The sequence below is a fragment of the Cryptomeria japonica genome, chromosome 4 (genome assembly GCF_030272615.1).
Source record: "Cryptomeria japonica chromosome 4, Sugi_1.0, whole genome shotgun sequence".
NCBI classification, from domain to species: Eukaryota; Viridiplantae; Streptophyta; class Pinopsida; order Cupressales; family Cupressaceae; genus Cryptomeria; species Cryptomeria japonica.
Genome location: NC_081408.1, coordinates 569,569,336 through 569,585,728, shown reverse-complemented (window position 1 = coordinate 569,585,728; position 16,393 = coordinate 569,569,336). Strand labels below are relative to the sequence as shown.

The 16,393-nt window shown below is 36.2% G+C and overlaps 1 protein-coding gene across 4 annotated transcripts in view; it reads right to left on the bottom strand.

Annotated features, from left to right (window-relative positions):
• LOC131071071 (uncharacterized) overlaps window positions 1-16,120 on the bottom strand; it is an 81,341-nt gene extending 65,221 nt beyond the window's left edge. For all 4 annotated transcript variants that reach the window (XM_058006771.2, XM_058006767.2, XM_058006769.2 and 1 more), the window contains exons 1-3: window positions 14,735-16,120; window positions 8,596-9,123; window positions 8,380-8,505 (exon numbers count right to left, since the gene is read on the bottom strand). In XM_058006771.2, coding sequence (XP_057862754.1) covers window positions 8,401-8,505; window positions 8,596-9,123; window positions 14,735-15,679 — 1,578 coding nt within the window. In that variant the 5' untranslated portion in view covers window positions 15,680-16,120 and the 3' untranslated portion in view covers window positions 8,380-8,400. The remainder of the gene's footprint in view (window positions 1-8,379; window positions 8,506-8,595; window positions 9,124-14,734) is intronic.
• Window positions 16,121-16,393: the final 273 nt, after the last annotated feature.

Sequence of the window (16,393 nt, the reverse complement as noted above, 5' to 3'; positions counted from 1 at the left end):
CTTTGCCTTGAATCCTAAGTGGTACAAGGCTAGACCGGGTAGAGTGACACCGATTCAGGATGATGAGGTGAAGGCAGGTTTCTTTAGGTGCATAGAGAAGATGTTTGATTCTAGAGATGCTGGCACAATGCGCATTGAGTGGGGAAGATTTGCCACTCTTAGAGGTTATTCAAATGCGGCAAAGATGGATATAGACACTATGGCACAGGAGGATCCACTTTTGTGGTGGAATTGTCATGGCCTGAAATCTTTGACCACCACTCTAGCCATCCGTCTGCTATCCCAAGTTTCCAGTTCTTCAGCTGCTGAGAGGAACTGGTCTACATATAGCTTCATCCACTCTCTTAAGAGGAACAAACTTACCTCTAAGAGAGCAGAGAAGCTTATGGTTGTACACAGTGCTTTGCGTCTCATGGATCGCAAGACACTTGTGTACAAGGAGAGTCCAGCGGCACGATGGGATGTAGAGCCAGAGGAGCCTTCACAGATTGATGAGGATGATCCTTCCACTTCAAATGCAGGGCTAGTTGGTGTGAGCTTGAGGGACCTTGATCTTCAGGAGTCCAACAGTTCCAGTGAGGAGGAGTTTGAAGATGATTATAGGCCTCCATTAGCTACATTTTGAGTTTTGTCATTTTGTCTTTGACTCTAGTCTCTTTTGTAATGCTATTGCTACACGTATTTGTATTTGGCTACTCATTGTAATGATGAATCATGTAATCATCTTTATTATTATAGACTTTGCAATGGCATCAGATATTCATATTTTCGTTTTCCTTTTTCGATATAATAGAAATCTGAAATCTCCAATTTGACAATTTCATTTGTCAAATTTTATTTAGCATTTAGCAATTACGAATCTAACTTCTAAGTAATCTTGGTATTTCCTATAGTTTCATTTGAAATCTAATTCTTATACTGTCATACATCTTTTCAAAACCGGTTTTTCAAGTACTATATGTATATGTATAACTATATGAGCACCACCCCCCCGCCGCCGTCCCCCTGCCGTCCCCAAACTTAGGCCCTTGGTCCCCCCGTCCCCAACGCCCGTGGAACACTGAAAAATTCAGTCCCGATGCAAGGCAAATTTCCACTTGGAGAAAATGTGTGAAGGGAAAGCAAATTAATGATGAAAATGATGTTCAGATGACCATCAATTTTCCACTAAGTGGCCAAAATCAACATTTACTTGAGAATTTTGGGGACAAATCAGTCCAAATGTGGATTGATTTTCCACCATTCCATTTAGTGGACAAGCAAAGATGAAAATAAAGTTAATTAAGGTGCGATTTTCCACTTGGCTGTTTAATGTGTTTCTTTTTATCCCACATTCATTGTGTGGTGAAGGTTAAAGGTAAAAAGTTGAATAAAGAACCCAGGCCAGCGACTATTATTACATTATTAAGTGGCTGATTGAGCTCCAAGTTAGCTGGAAGAAAGAAGGTTGGGAATCACCATTGCTGGAAGAGATCCGATTTTGTCTAAGGCCCTAGGTGGCGCCACCATTGGGAGATCTTCTGAGTATTAAGGAATCGCCATTACTGGTTGAAGGCATTGCGCCACCATTAGAGATCAGATTGTGCCACCATTGAAGACATCAAACACCATCCTTGGGGGCATTTCACAGGACATTCAGGGGCGACACCATTGCTGATTAAAAATGCCATTGCATCAAGGAAAATCACAGTGTTTTCAGGCCATCATTACAGGCTGAGGACGTCACTTCCAGCCATTATCTCAGATTGGAATGTATCATTCCCAGCTTCAGCAGACACAAATCATATCAACTACAGGGGTTGCACTATAAAGAGGACCATCCCAGCCAATAGAACACAATTTTCAGACCTACTTTCAGACATCAAAATCAGAAATCAGACCTGGAACAACACTTGATTGCAATAACACTCAGGTTTTGAAGGGTGTATTCAAACTTATATATCAATATGAGACCCATTCTAAGTCTGAGATTCAGGTTTTTAAGGGTGAAATGTCCATCTTTTGATCAAAGATCTCCATTATTTTCAGAATTTATGTTATGCAATGTTGAATTTCTGATTTTAATGAGCTTACAAGTATAAAAATTATTCAAAATCAGAACCTAAGTTAAATCTGGAAATAATTGTTCGAATGACCTATCGTAGGCTGGGACAAAAGTTGGGAGCAAAAGGTCCATATGAGGATCGATTTCCCACCAAGGCTGAAACAAAGTTTATCCCATAGGTGTTTGATTAAATATTTGTTTGTTTTGCAGGTCTGCTACAAGGAAGGGAAGCATGATGATCAAGGCTTGAAGTGAAAGAGGATGCAGCTTGCAGGGATACCAAGGGCTCAACACTTCAAAGCAACAAATGATGAGGGATCAGCTCCAGGATTGTAGAACACAGGTTTACTGTTGAGAGGGGGGGAGGGGTGAATCAGTAGTAAATAAATCTTTATATCTTTTTCAATTAAAACCTCTGAAAATTTTCTTTTATACTGAATATTGAAATGTAAGCACTAAACTGAAAACTGAAAAGAAACACCATGCATTGAGTCCAAAATATTATAGTACTGAGATTTTTTTTGTGCCAACAAGAATTGCCCCATATAGAGATTATAAAATTTCTAAATGGTTGCATTTCATAGACTCTTCCCTAATCCTAACTTACAGGATGTAGTTAAAAATGAGTTCACTGCTTTTGTACACTCCAATGCTCAAAGTATTGAGGATCTTGGTGATAAGTTCAAAAAAGATGCTTGGAATTTGTAATGACCCCTACTAGGTTTAGACCCATTTTAACCATAATTAACCTATTTCTATGTACTTATAACTTAAACTAACTTGATTAAGAGACAAGTCTATCTTAACATGAATCAAATCTGTGATATTCTATCTTTCTCTAGTCTATCAAGTACTTGTTAATTTACCATACTAGATAATTAATCTTATTCTGATTCATTTATAATTCATTTTCATATATATTAATTAGTAGTTATATGAATTATTATGTATTACTGCAGAGCAGTTTCTAAAAGATATTATAATAATTATAATTATTATATTAATAGCTATTATTATATCAATATCTATATTTATCACCATTATATTATTCCCTTTTCCCTTTCTGATCTGCCGTGGCTTCCTTTTGTATTCCTCTTCTTATGTCATATCACTTGTATTGAATAAACAATATTATATTACATTATCAGCATCATATTGTATTAACAATATTTTATTATATTAACAGCAGCTTATTTATTAACAATACTATATTATATTAATAGCCATCTATTGTATTTAATAATATTAAATTGTATTAATATATTAAATTGTATTAATAATATTAAATTGCATTAGTAATATTAAATTGCATTAATAATATTACCAGCCTCATATTATTACAGGTAGTATTTCTCCCCAGTCAATGTGATTGCTGATGTATTCCTTATTTCCTCTTTTCTTATCTGCTCTTATTCTTTTTTTATCTTCCTTATTCTGAATTATAACCTCAGAGATGTACATATATTTCCCCCTCTATCATTCATTTAGACTCTATATTTATCTCTTAGTTTTAAGGGTCATCTCCTTCCATTTAATAGTCATCACTATTCACACAGCAACCGTTCATCACACTTTTTGGTGAAACGTATTACTTTATAGAAAACAATTATTAAACATCACAAATACAAATCTTTGTAATAAAACAAAGACCATCGCACCCCTTTCGTTTCATTAGTCATTGTCTATTAAATGTACATAATAGATCCTGCCTTTTCAAATGTAAATCGTATTTCTTTGTGATAGTTCGTGTCTTTCCATATGAGTTGCAGCAATTTAATAATTTGTTAATTTGCCGTTTAAGAATCAATTAATGTCTTAAACACTCATTTCTAACATTCGCTGTTCTTTCATAGATATATGTTTTCTGTATATGTATAAATGGTTTGGTGTATATGTATTAACATATACGTATATTTTATGTATAGTTTGTTGTATATGTATTCTGAGTCTTCAATATGCTGTATATAATTTAATAATTTGTTTATAATTTATGTAATATAATATTGATTTAAATACTTCAAGAATATTATTATTGATAAATAAATATTTAATAATTTTAAATAATCACATTGATAAATATTATATTATATTATATTATATTATAGTAATTAATAAATAATAATTGCTTCATATATATCAATCAAGGAGGGGACATGACACAATTGATGATACTTCCATGGCCAACAATTTCGACACCTATACCGTCTCACAATCGAAGTTTTATTGCAAGTAATTTTAACAATTTTTTACTTATCTTTGGACTTTAAAGTTTCATTTATAATTTCTTTAAATTTTTAATATTTTTAATTTATTACTCCATCTCTCTACTTTGTCTTCATAAGTTGCTTGTCATCTACATCTAAAAGAAATTGAAGCATGTACTCTTTCATCCACTTGGTGAAGCACAACTCATTGCACTAAAATAAGGCAAAAATCTTAGTGTATGTGCATTCCAACTTGCACCTCCTTTCACACAAACAACATGGCTACAAGGAAGGGAAGTCAAATATATGGGATATGAAGCCAAAGCATAATGACTTGGATGCTCCTTCTTCCCAATGTATTGCACTTGAGAAGTCAAAAAGTGAGCACACTTTTACTATGAAAGGCAATGGCACTACTTGTGGTCCTTCAAATGTTCCTAAATCAGTTAGTGTTCATGATGTTGATAATTTAGGAAATTCATTTGAATGATGACATTGAAAATTGATTGTTGAGCTTGATATTATTATTTTGATATTAAACTTGAAATTCAAACAACAAATATTTTTGTTTAAAATTTAAATGATATTCAAGTTCATGGTGGTTTTGTTTTGATAATATTAAGCAGTAATAACAAGGGTGCTAGCCCTATAAAACAAAAAGCTCGCAAGGCTGACAAAATGGCCAACAAGCCATCGACAGCACTTTAATAGTGCATCAGTAACTTTGTTTATAACAACATATTAGTATCATTGTATATAGTATTAATTTTATCAAAAAATAGCTAAACAGAAATGCAGAAAACTATCCAAATAGCTAGCCCTAGTCCTCAGTGAAGAATTTAAACAGCTCCTGTGGTTGCCTTTTTCATATCCATGTTTTTTTAATTCCTTCTCCTATAGTAGACAAAGTGTTGTCGTGGACATATGCATAACCCTAGAGCTGAACTTGGAGAGACTGACCGTCTTAGCTTCTAGGTCATAAACTTTGGCTTTGAGGTCAATGATCTCCTTCATCGTCTTTCCGCATATAGAATAGTTGTGATATGTCGGATGAGCAGAATGGTCAATAGGGCTAGAGTCCATGCTAATACAGTCCGGCATATTCATTTCAAGGAAAAGTCTACCACCTATATCGTCAAAGTCCTCTATTTCCTCGGTGTCTTTCAGCTCCTTGTTTCCAATATCCTCCTTAGCCTCACACATCCATCATCTCCTCTTCATTCCTATCAGTCTTGGGATGGCCAGCTAGTCCATTAGATCTCCTCGGACAGGTACTCCCCATATTGACAACATCATCCTCCCTATTCTCCAGATTCTTAGCCGAAACCATATCATCCTCAGAAAGGGCTTCCTCCACAAAGAATTGGACCAGGGCATTTTTTGTATTTTTGGGATTTGGGATTTTTTGACTTCCTAGTGTGGCTTCTTTTACCAAGACTCAAAGTAAAAGGGCTATGCTTAAGTTCGCAAAGACTCTAAGCTATCATTTTTTTAGAGTGGGGAGTTTTAAGGGAATTGGAAAGCACATGGCCATGAGAGCTACGATTACCAAAGGCACAAAGGGTGGGGCTAGGGGTGGTTTGCGGAGTGGTGATTTTGAGCTTGCCTTTGGTGGCCAAATGGGACATCTAGGGAATAACCTATGGCAGAGAAAGCTTCTTATTTTACCCTTAGCATACAAATTTTTTATTTTACCGCTAGGAACTCCCATGGGAGGAGCAAGGGGAGAGTTGGTCTACAAGTACTCTCAATGAGCATTGATTTAATCAATTTTGGAGGGAAAAGGGCCAAGTGAAAGTGATACAGATGAAGGATGAGCCCTTGGTGAAGATGGATAAGGGATTTTATGAGTTTTTGGACAAAGAACCTAGGGATTCTTTGATGCAAACTTCAAATGAAGAAAGCGAGTAAAAGGGGAAGCTTATAGTGGCATTATGACGGAAGTGGTTAAGTAGGGGAAAATGATAAAAATAGCAGCATTTGAACCTTCCTTCAAGAGTAAAATATTTCATTAGCACTAGACATACCTTATTCCAGGGTTTGGGGAGCTCATTCCTATAAAAACCCCACAAAGCTTGACCAACATTTCACCATCTTTGAAGAAAAGAGCAAGGTTATCATTATCCATAACTTTATTGTGTTTCTTCAATTTGTGACCTTTAGTGGGCATACCAATAGCTTGAGAGATCACTTATTCAGCAACCTTAAAAGAAATCCCACCGCCGTGCACCCGGCAATTGTCCCAGTCACTTGCAAATTGTAAAGAAAGATTCTTGTCATGCCCATTGAGGCATCCCAAGAACAAAGAGACCCCGCCCTCACTACAAATGTGCCAAATAGTTGCATTGCTATGGAATTCCTCACATGACCTTGGTTCAATTCTCACTCTATCTCTCCTCATCTTTCTAGCCACAGAGAAAAACAAAGAAAACAATTTGTGTGTTTTTTTTCTAGTACCCAAACATAGCACAGTAAGCCTCAAACAAAACCACGGGAAAATGCTAGAAACGTGTTCAAATGAAACATCATTTGGTGGGGACTTCAAAACATTATCAATTAAATTTAAGATGCATGCAAAGGTAATAAGAAATATCAACCGGCACCATCAAAATTAGTAGCAGATCTTGCTTTCAATATGCAAAGAGTACTTTTCATGCACAAGAAATCAGAGTTCCTCATGCCATTAGTCACCATCAATAATTTATCACTTAAAAACTAGGTAGTAATATGGGATTTGTCATTATTAAGAAGTACCCCCTCGGGGATATGCCAAGTACTATCTTCATCATTACAAGTTAACCCCCACATTGGCTTAACAAGCCAAGTCCAGTTCACAACCACGTCGACACCCCACAGATAGAAAGTCCACATCAAGAATAAATTCCACACTGTCTTTTCAAACCACTTTCAAGTCACGGCCATGTAGGCACATTGCACATTCAAATTCCACATCGAAGCTAATCTCCACATGGACTAAGCAAACCAAATCCAAATAACAATCACTCTAACACCTTGCAAATCCAAAATCTTTATCACACTTGGCCACAAGAGACTAGGGTCAAGAATAAGAAGGGGGATTAGAGAGAACACAAGGATCATAGGAACCCACCTAGGGAAGGAATCTACAGCTTTCATCAAAGTGGGGAGCTCTGCAACTCCTTAGAAAGGAGATCTTTACATTCACTAGAAGGTATGTGTAATTCCTCCAGCATCTTAAGGTCTGGCATGTAGTCCCCAGATTGGCCAGGGCATCCGCAACCCTGTTTTCCTCTCTATATAGTTCGTGGTGGTTTTGTTGATTACATAATACTATGTGGTATTCTACTCTTAATTCCTGCTTATTTATATATATATATATATTCAAGTTGCCAATTCTAATTTGGATCTTGGTTTGGGCTCACAGATTTGGTTAGTGGATGCAGCAAAAGAATTTTGGTGGGTTGGGTTCATTTTGGGTTTATCTGTACAAAATATATGCAAAAATCATAAATATATATACCTACCAAAAACTGAATGAATGCATTACAAATATATCATTTATTGGGTTTTACTTTCTAGTTGGTTGACACATTCCAAAGTTCAGAGGTTAATATTGTTACAAATGAGTAGAAGTGTTGGTCAGTCCTTTCCTGTAATATTCCAGGTAAAAGAATAAATCTGTTTTTAAGTGTTGGTTAGTCCTATTCTTGTAGCCTTTCAGGTGTAAGAACAAATCTGTTAAGCTTTATCATGTTCACTCAATTAGGTAACTCAATGTTGACTGTATTTTCTTTTTAACGGACAGATGCTTCTCTGGTTTGTTAAGATGTGTAATTTCATAGTATTTTGAATGACTTTTAATAGAACTCAAACTTTCACAGGAGAAAAAATATTTTAAATTTTAAAATTATTAAAAGCATTTTATTGCAAACGCGGAATAAAGGTAAAAAGGGAAAATATATGGGTGAATGATTTCCATAAATAACATTTACAGAGAACCCTAAACATGCAATCCTATGTGTCGGCTATTCTTATCAACAAATTTTCTTTGTTCTGTAGAGAAAACCATTTCTCCCAACAATACATTAAAAATATGACATATTAGTAGGTTACAGTAAAAAGAAGTGAGCTTCATTCCCTAAAAACAAGTACCTTTTGTCTTCCCATGCAGCATCACCCTGGATAAATGACCTCCCCATCTAAACAGCTTCTAATCTGAACCTCCAAGCTGTTGTTGGATGAAGATGGTAGAATATCACAGCACTGTCTTCTTGGAGCCTGTACAGACACCTTTTCTTAATTAGACAAGCTCTGCGGGGAATTCCTAATATTAATTACCATTCAAGTCAGAAAAGAAAATTTACAAACCTGTTTCCACATAGACTGTGATTCTGTTGATTGGACTGTAATCTGTTTCAGAGCTTGCAATGCACTTTTGCCCAACTCGCAACTGTTTCCAGTTTGTCTTGTATAGCTAGTCTTGATTTCTTTAGAACCTATGCTTACACTATCCAAAAAGAAGACAGCAGGCCTTTGACAAGGGTTCCTGGAAACATTACGAGTATTAAACATAAATTGATCTGTCATACTTTTCCTCCAATGCATGAAAGTACGCTGTGGATGTTCCAGCTCACGGGGAAGTTGAATGCTGTCAAAAACATGTACCGTGTAGCCCCAAGCAACAGAAAATGATCCATGCCTTGAATTATCATAACACATAGTCTGTTGAAGGATCCTGCTAGGATCAGCCCTCACAGCCTTGAAGAGAAGTTGAAAGGCCTGTGTCTGGTTTAGTTTAGGAAATATAGGTGCCATTGCATCTAAGTGATGAAGTGATACCAGAGGTGTCAGAGGATGAGCAGAAAACCATCCCAACAAGTTTCCACGAAAATCAACCTATGTATTGCAAAAATAAATGTGTTATAGAAGTCCAAAAAGATTTCTCAGTCCATTCAATTCTGAATTTAGAATAACATAGAAAATGATAAATTTTACAGTTTTCACAATCCTACTGTATTAATAGGAGTTACCACTCGGTCTACTTTCCAAAGTCCTAGCCAGTTTATCTAAACTCTAAAGACATGAGAATTCTGCAGTTCAATATGTCTATAAGTATGTTTTCTTCTGGATAAAACTTTGTCTATTTCATCTTAATGTTTGCAGTCTCGTAGCCTTATTGTTATCAGAAATAACTTAATAAGTCAAATTCAGTAACATTTTAAATGGTTTACTTGCTGTTGTCAATTACATTTTTAGAATTGTCTAGTATACGGGATGTTTGAACTGATTTTGAGTATAGTCTATTTCTATGGACCTGCTTTAAGTATCAAAAAACTTGCATTGAAGAGATTTCTAACACAGCGTCTCTTCATTGCAGGAAATAAGTCACTTGATTTTAAGAGACTTTGAATTCACAATCATCACTCAGCCAATCTAAACATGAGTAAACTAGATACAATTAAAACAAGTTCTGCTTCCCATTTTTTTAACAAGAACATGAATATGTTTAAAATTTATTTATTAGCCATGTTCTAATGTGGCTAACCTACAACTTTTTGTACTGGTAAGGGTAAATAAATATCATAATCACCTGAAGACTTGGGGTCTGTATATGGGCAGGGATGGGACCAGACTTCAAAATACAGTACACAAAGACATGAATCACAATTATATAGAATCACCAGGAGATATAGGTACACATGAAAATAGGGTCTCATCATTGAGCCCAACTTTCCCAATGACCATGGTTGTAAACATAGTTCAAAAACTAAAAGTACTCGCATCAGAATGCAAAACGAGTTAATCAACCATTTATTCACCACCAGTTTTGCACTAGTGTGACTCATAGACTTGAGTCAAACTTACCAGGCATGCAAAAAAACATTGAAATTTGGCCCTTAAAAGCCCATTCAACTCTCCCATTTTCCTCACAGCATTTGCAATTTCCTTTGCAAAACAGCAAACAACTTCCTACAGCAGCTGCTGGAGAGCAACACAACTTCCAACTGCTACAGCAGGAGATTATTTTGCTGTTACATAAGGTTCTTTCACTTGCACAGCTCTTGTAGATTGCTTGTTGATACTGCAGCAACTAAAGGAGATTGTTTTGCTGTCCAGCACCTGTTGTCCCCTTTTGGTTGATCCTGCAGCTGCTGCAGGTAGTCATTCTATCATCCTACGAGGGAAAGAAGATTATAAATTGTTGAAGACCAAACCATCAATAGGACATATACGTAGAAGAGAAAATTGCTGTGTTCCATGACATTTTGGGGCTGGGGATGCCACAATGGTAGGGATGCGTTTCTCAGATGGCAGTCCGAGGGCCATTTTGGGGTGATGGCAGGGGGGCAGCAATATGTGTGTGTGGAGTAAACTAAATTAATATTTACTCTATGCTTGAGTTAACTTAGGTATCATTATTTCTTTGGTTACATTAATATTCATGCCAGGTAGTTGAACTTTACCTACTCTCTACCTACCCTCGCACCTCATTGGTGCTCTCATCCCCACTCTTGCCTTTATAAGCAGAGCTTATGTACATTGTTTTCCATCTCAATATCAGTTATCTTTCCGGTGCATATTATTATCTCTATTGTGAAGGTTTATAGCTGTTTGTGGTCCTAGAGTGGAGTCAATACTCCAACAATAAATATAAATATATATAGAGACAGACAGACAGACAGACTCAAATTTCTATAAGTTAATGGACAGCAGTATATTGTGTAACTAATAACAGCAACAAAATTTCTGATTTCAATTTCATTGAATTTTAAAGTTGAAAGCATAAACTCAAAAGTATCAAACTTAAAAAGACAACTATGCCTCATATGGGCTATCAATATCTAAAGAGTTATTTATGCCACTCTATCTATTTCTTGAAGTGTTGCCAGTTGAGGTTACCTGGTAAGAGTTTCTCCTTGGCAGTTTGGAGGTTTTCCTAGCTTAGTGCTGAAAGGGATGCAGTTCTTGTATGAAGAATTGGCTATCGTATGTATTTTATTTTAAGAATACTTGGTGTTGAAGCCTTGTAGAGGTTATTTGTTGCCTTGTTGGTTGTGGTTTCATGATTGTGTTGGGTTGTCTAACCCTTAGGTTGGTCATAGTTGAGCATCAATGTGGTGTAGATTCAATTTCTTCTCCTATCTTTTGTGTTAGTTGCCTCCTTGGATGTGAGTTTTGGGGTTGCTAAGCTTCACTTGTTTAGGGTGCTTATGCTTTTAAGAGGTTGTTGCCTAGATTCTTCCCCTAAGTCATTCCTAGTTTTGTGTTAGAGGCTAGCATGTTAATAAAAACCTCACTTTTGCAAAGTGGAACATAAGGGATGACCTCATGGAGCCCATGGCTGCAAGTCAGGCATGCTTTTGTTGAGCATGGACGTGAAGTAGTGTTGCCTCTGGCCTTGAGAGATGTTTACCCCAACTTTTGACTTGTAGCTTTGAGGATTAAGGCCTTGGTCTTAGGAGTGACCATAGGAAATGCAACCTTGTGTTTGTAACTCTCATGGAGAATAGGGGTTGTAGGTTATATGTGTCTTTCCTTGGCTAAGTGAATACCTAGATGGAGTTTCCTAGCAGCACCAATAGTCCTCGTTTGGGACCTTGTTTTCTTGTGGTCAGTTGGACCATGTGGTTAGATATTGCCTCCAGTTATAGTGGCAACCCAAGGATGGAGTGTTGTGATCTCTAAGGTGGTTGCACAACTAGTGGCTGATGTTCACCTAGCTTGTGCACCTTTAGAGATATTTGTATTGAGTTTTTAAGGCCTAGCCTTTGTGAGAGTATGGAGGGTTGACCTTGTGACATTTACTATGTTTGAAGGATTGAGTACCAAGAGTACCTTATCCTTGGCTTGTGTAGGTTTCCAAGAGTAAACATAATATTACAGGGGGAGGATGTGATGCCCACCCATTCTTTGCCTTGTGATGTCCTTGATCAGCATTGTTTTTTGACTATGTATCAAGGGATGCATAGGTTGTGCTTGAGCTTGTTGCATTGAGTGCTCATTGATGATTGAACTTCACGAAATAGTCCTTCTTGTCATTATTGTTTGTGCTTGAGTGTTATGCTTTCCTTGTGAGATGTTTTTATGTATTGATGGTGTGTTTAGACCACCCACATGTTTAGAGGAGGTGTTCCTCTACACGTCAATTGTTGGTAATGCCTACCTTGAGATGCATGTATGGTGTCTTATTCCATTGCCATCTTTATAAGGATGTTTGGATTTATAGTAATTATTCTAATGATTTCAACATCCTATAATTCATCTCTATAGATATGCACATGTTTATATAGATGGTTGTTATTATCATTGTGTTAGAATTCTAGGTGACGGTCAATATGTATTTCCATGATTAAATGATGCTTGCAATATTGTGCCATGCTGGGGGGTGACTTTATGTTGCTTCAGCTATTATATTAATTGGGTAAGTATGCCTTGAGTATGCAAGTACAAGGTTATTTCTCCACATTATTCTGTAAGCCTTAGTTATTCTCCAAAAGTGGCCAATCAGAGATATCACTGTGGACTAATGTGTATGGTAGCCACTATTGCACTCCCCGTTTGAGTGCAAGATAAGTGTTATTTTACCTTATGATTTCAAATCTGAATCAATGGCGATTTTGGACACTGTGTTGTGGTAAAACAACAAATGCATGATTTATATTGTGGGATTTTATTTTCCCATATGCATGCAATTGTATTTTGAAAGTAAATCTTGCATGTTAATGATGCCTAATGCTTTTCAGGGAATTGGGAAAGAAAAGAAAAGGGGGAAAAATGTTATTTAATATGCAATAAGAATGTTATTTAATTATTGCAATTAGATCAATTGTGATTGAAAAATACTTCCTTATGTGCGAAAGTTAAATTGAGTTATTTAAATTTTGAGAAGGCAATTAAATTGTGTTATTGCAATTGCTCGGAAAAGGATTCAATGGTATTATTTTATTTGCCTTTGAAAAAGAAAAGATTTAAGCATTTTTTTAAGTTGGCAAATTATATTTTTTTGGTGAGCAAGGAATGAAGAAATAAAGATAAAAGGAAAAGGAAAATAGAAAAAAGAAATGACTTACTCTTTAATTTGGATTATTTTCATTTGGAGCAATTTTGCTCTCCCAAAACCCTCTTTCCCTCAAAATGGAAAATGATGGATTTGCTTGCTTTAGGATTACTTGGACCTGGAAATTGGATTGCAATGAACAAGATCAAATATATAAGTGATTGGCATTTGGATTGCGCCTCAAATTTGGAGGAAAATTGTTGATTTCAGTGAGTTTGTACTTGAGGTAATTTTCCTCATTTCTCCATGCTTTGAAATGAATTCATGTATTTTTTAATTGAATTAAAATCGTTAGTCAGAACTTTTGAAAATGTCCAATTCGTGTCCTCACTATGGAATTTTTCTCCAAAACCTCTGAAATGTGAAACTGACCTCAAAAGCATGATGTTAATCACAATAGGATCAGAAGGGAGATCAAAAGGGTATATTTTTTTTTTGAAAGTTCTGTTTTGAAAATTCAAGCATTCAACAATGGGGTTTTTGGAAAGTTATGGTTTTCCTTTGGAAAATATTTTGGAAAAAACAAATTGTGGATGAATTCAAATGAATTTCAATGTGGGAAAATAAGTTTGATTAGTGATTTTTTATCTAGTCTTTTGAGACAGTTTGAATTTTTATCCCGATTTTGTGCATTGAAATCCATGCCATGGCTAATTGGCATTTTAGCAGGATGAACTTAGGATTTGAGATATGGGGTTTAGGAAAGGAGTGCCTCTTGAAATTTGTTGAAAGAGAAAGGGATCCTAGGATAGAACGAGCAAAGAGTTACTAATTAAGTGATAATTAAATTTCATGGGTAAATAAAAAGAACTAAGATGCTAATTTCAGAACACACTTGGAAGTGCTTGAAAAAGCTCAATGTGAGTGCGAACGACATGCTGCAATCTAGGAGTCATTGGATATTGTCAATTGAGTACCTTTGCAGGACGACTAGGATGCATACTCATTCCCCACTTAGCCATCACTTTGAGATATTGCAATGAAACTCCTTACCTACCTCTATTGCAAATTTGGACTACTAAAAATGGGACAGTATTTTTCATTGATCTAGTCTGCATCATTAACATGCAACAAATAGATGAAGACATGGTATTTCTTCCAAAGCATTCACGAAGTTAAACAGAAAGACCAAGTTAAAAACTGCAGCGTCCATCCTGTGCTTGGAGTTACTTTAAGCTGATTTCCTACAGTATAGAGCAAACTCTTTTGCTGGGTATGCAGAGGTAAGACTATTTGGTTTAGTTCCAACTAGATGTTCTAAAGAAAGTTTTCCTTAATAGTACTGGCAAAAAGAGTTGGTTTCTTGGGCTTTGAAAATTTGTAATGTCCTTAATAGGCGAAATTTAACTTCAAACACAAAAGAAATTCGGTCTTTAAGGGGATAAAAAAAAATGTAGGCTATGCTTCCAGTTATAATAGCATTTTTTGAGGCAGGAAAATAAAATATACCTGATGAAATCCTGGCTCCTTGGTTAAAGGGACTCCAAGATCTGCTAAGCAAGCATGTATTCTTGCATCACTGCCATAGAGATAAGAATACCGATCCAAGCAGTTGTCCTGCATTTTTTCCAGAGCCTTTGCTAGTGGATAGCTAATTGCAAAGCCTCCGCCACCAAAAGCCATCCCATATGAATGCAAGAGATTCTGCTCAACACTCTCTGAATTGCTCCCAATATAGTAATACTGATTATGGTCATATTTCGACAGAACCTGCAGTAGATTTTCTGGGAAGAAAACAGTGTCGTCATCACCCATGACAAACCAATGGACATCTGAGAGATTGAGCCTGAATGTCTCAGAAACAATCCTTGAAATCCTAATTGCAGATCTTAAACCCTTCTTAAAAGTGTACCTAAACCTAGCAGTATCCTCTGAGACCTTCAAGGAGGGCAAAGAAGTTGATGTTATCTGGGGTCCATCTAACTCGTGATCTAACCAAACAAAACCCCTCGTAACATCCGGTTTCCACCACAATTCAACATACTGCTTTCTCTGATTCCATTTTTTAGCAGAGGATGCTAGCCCAAAAACAATGTTGTGAAGGCTGGTATAATTGCTGGTAGGTTTTGTCTCAGAGCAGGTCGCCTGAGGTTGGGTTGTTTGGGTCGGCAGATGTAACGAAGTATTAACACTAGAAGAGAAACTAGAAGTGTCACTGCCCATCATGAGGGCAGCCAAACATTTTGAGGATTGCAAACAAGGATGTGTTGTAAGCATCAAGTACAGTATATAGAGAGTCCAACAAGTACAAAAAAATCCAAGCACAAATTTGAAGCTTTTCCAGTAATTCACCTTCCAAACCAGGGACTGTCTAGGGGTGGAACAGTTCTCATTAGTTATGTTGCTCCTCATCTTCTGCTTATGCTTCAGCCGCAATTTTGCCATCAAACGCATTCCAATCCCATTTGGGTATTCTTCAATTCAAAAAACCGTAGTTGGTTATACTCAACGCAGAAATTGTACACATCCACTAGACAAAAATTTATAGTTGTGTTCCGGTAGTCTGGTTTCTATGGATCCAGTACTGCATGTACCATTTGCTGCCGAGGAGAGGTATAAATTTCTCAGAGATTGCAAATTGCACAAAGTTCAGATTGCAACTGTACCTTAACTAACTTCTGCACATCAGTAGATTCACTGGTTAAGGTCAAACAATCTTTCACAGAAGTGCAAGATTTGGTAATTTAGATACTAAATGGCCAGTTATAGGCTGACCGTGGTGACTTGAATTCCTTGCTCTCCACGTGGTCTAAGAATGTCTTGCATGATTTGACAGTGTGCATTGCGAATACGCCGAAAAACATAAAAGTTAAATACGAAATTTAATACAACATAAACATATCAGTCCAAAGAAGTGGGCATTCAATAAATAAAAGAACCAGGTTGTTAGTGGAATCATTTTAGTGGAAATCTCTCTTAAATAAATGTAGTATTTGGCTTTATTTCTGTGAGGGAGAATAAAAGATATTTTTACATAATTTTAGGGTAGATAAGTTTTGCTAATTTGTTGTGTAGTTAGGTACTGAGTGATGTATCAATAATTTTAGATTTTTTTAATCGGAAGGAAAAAAAATTATTTAGAATTTTTTATTGAATTTTTTTGAATAT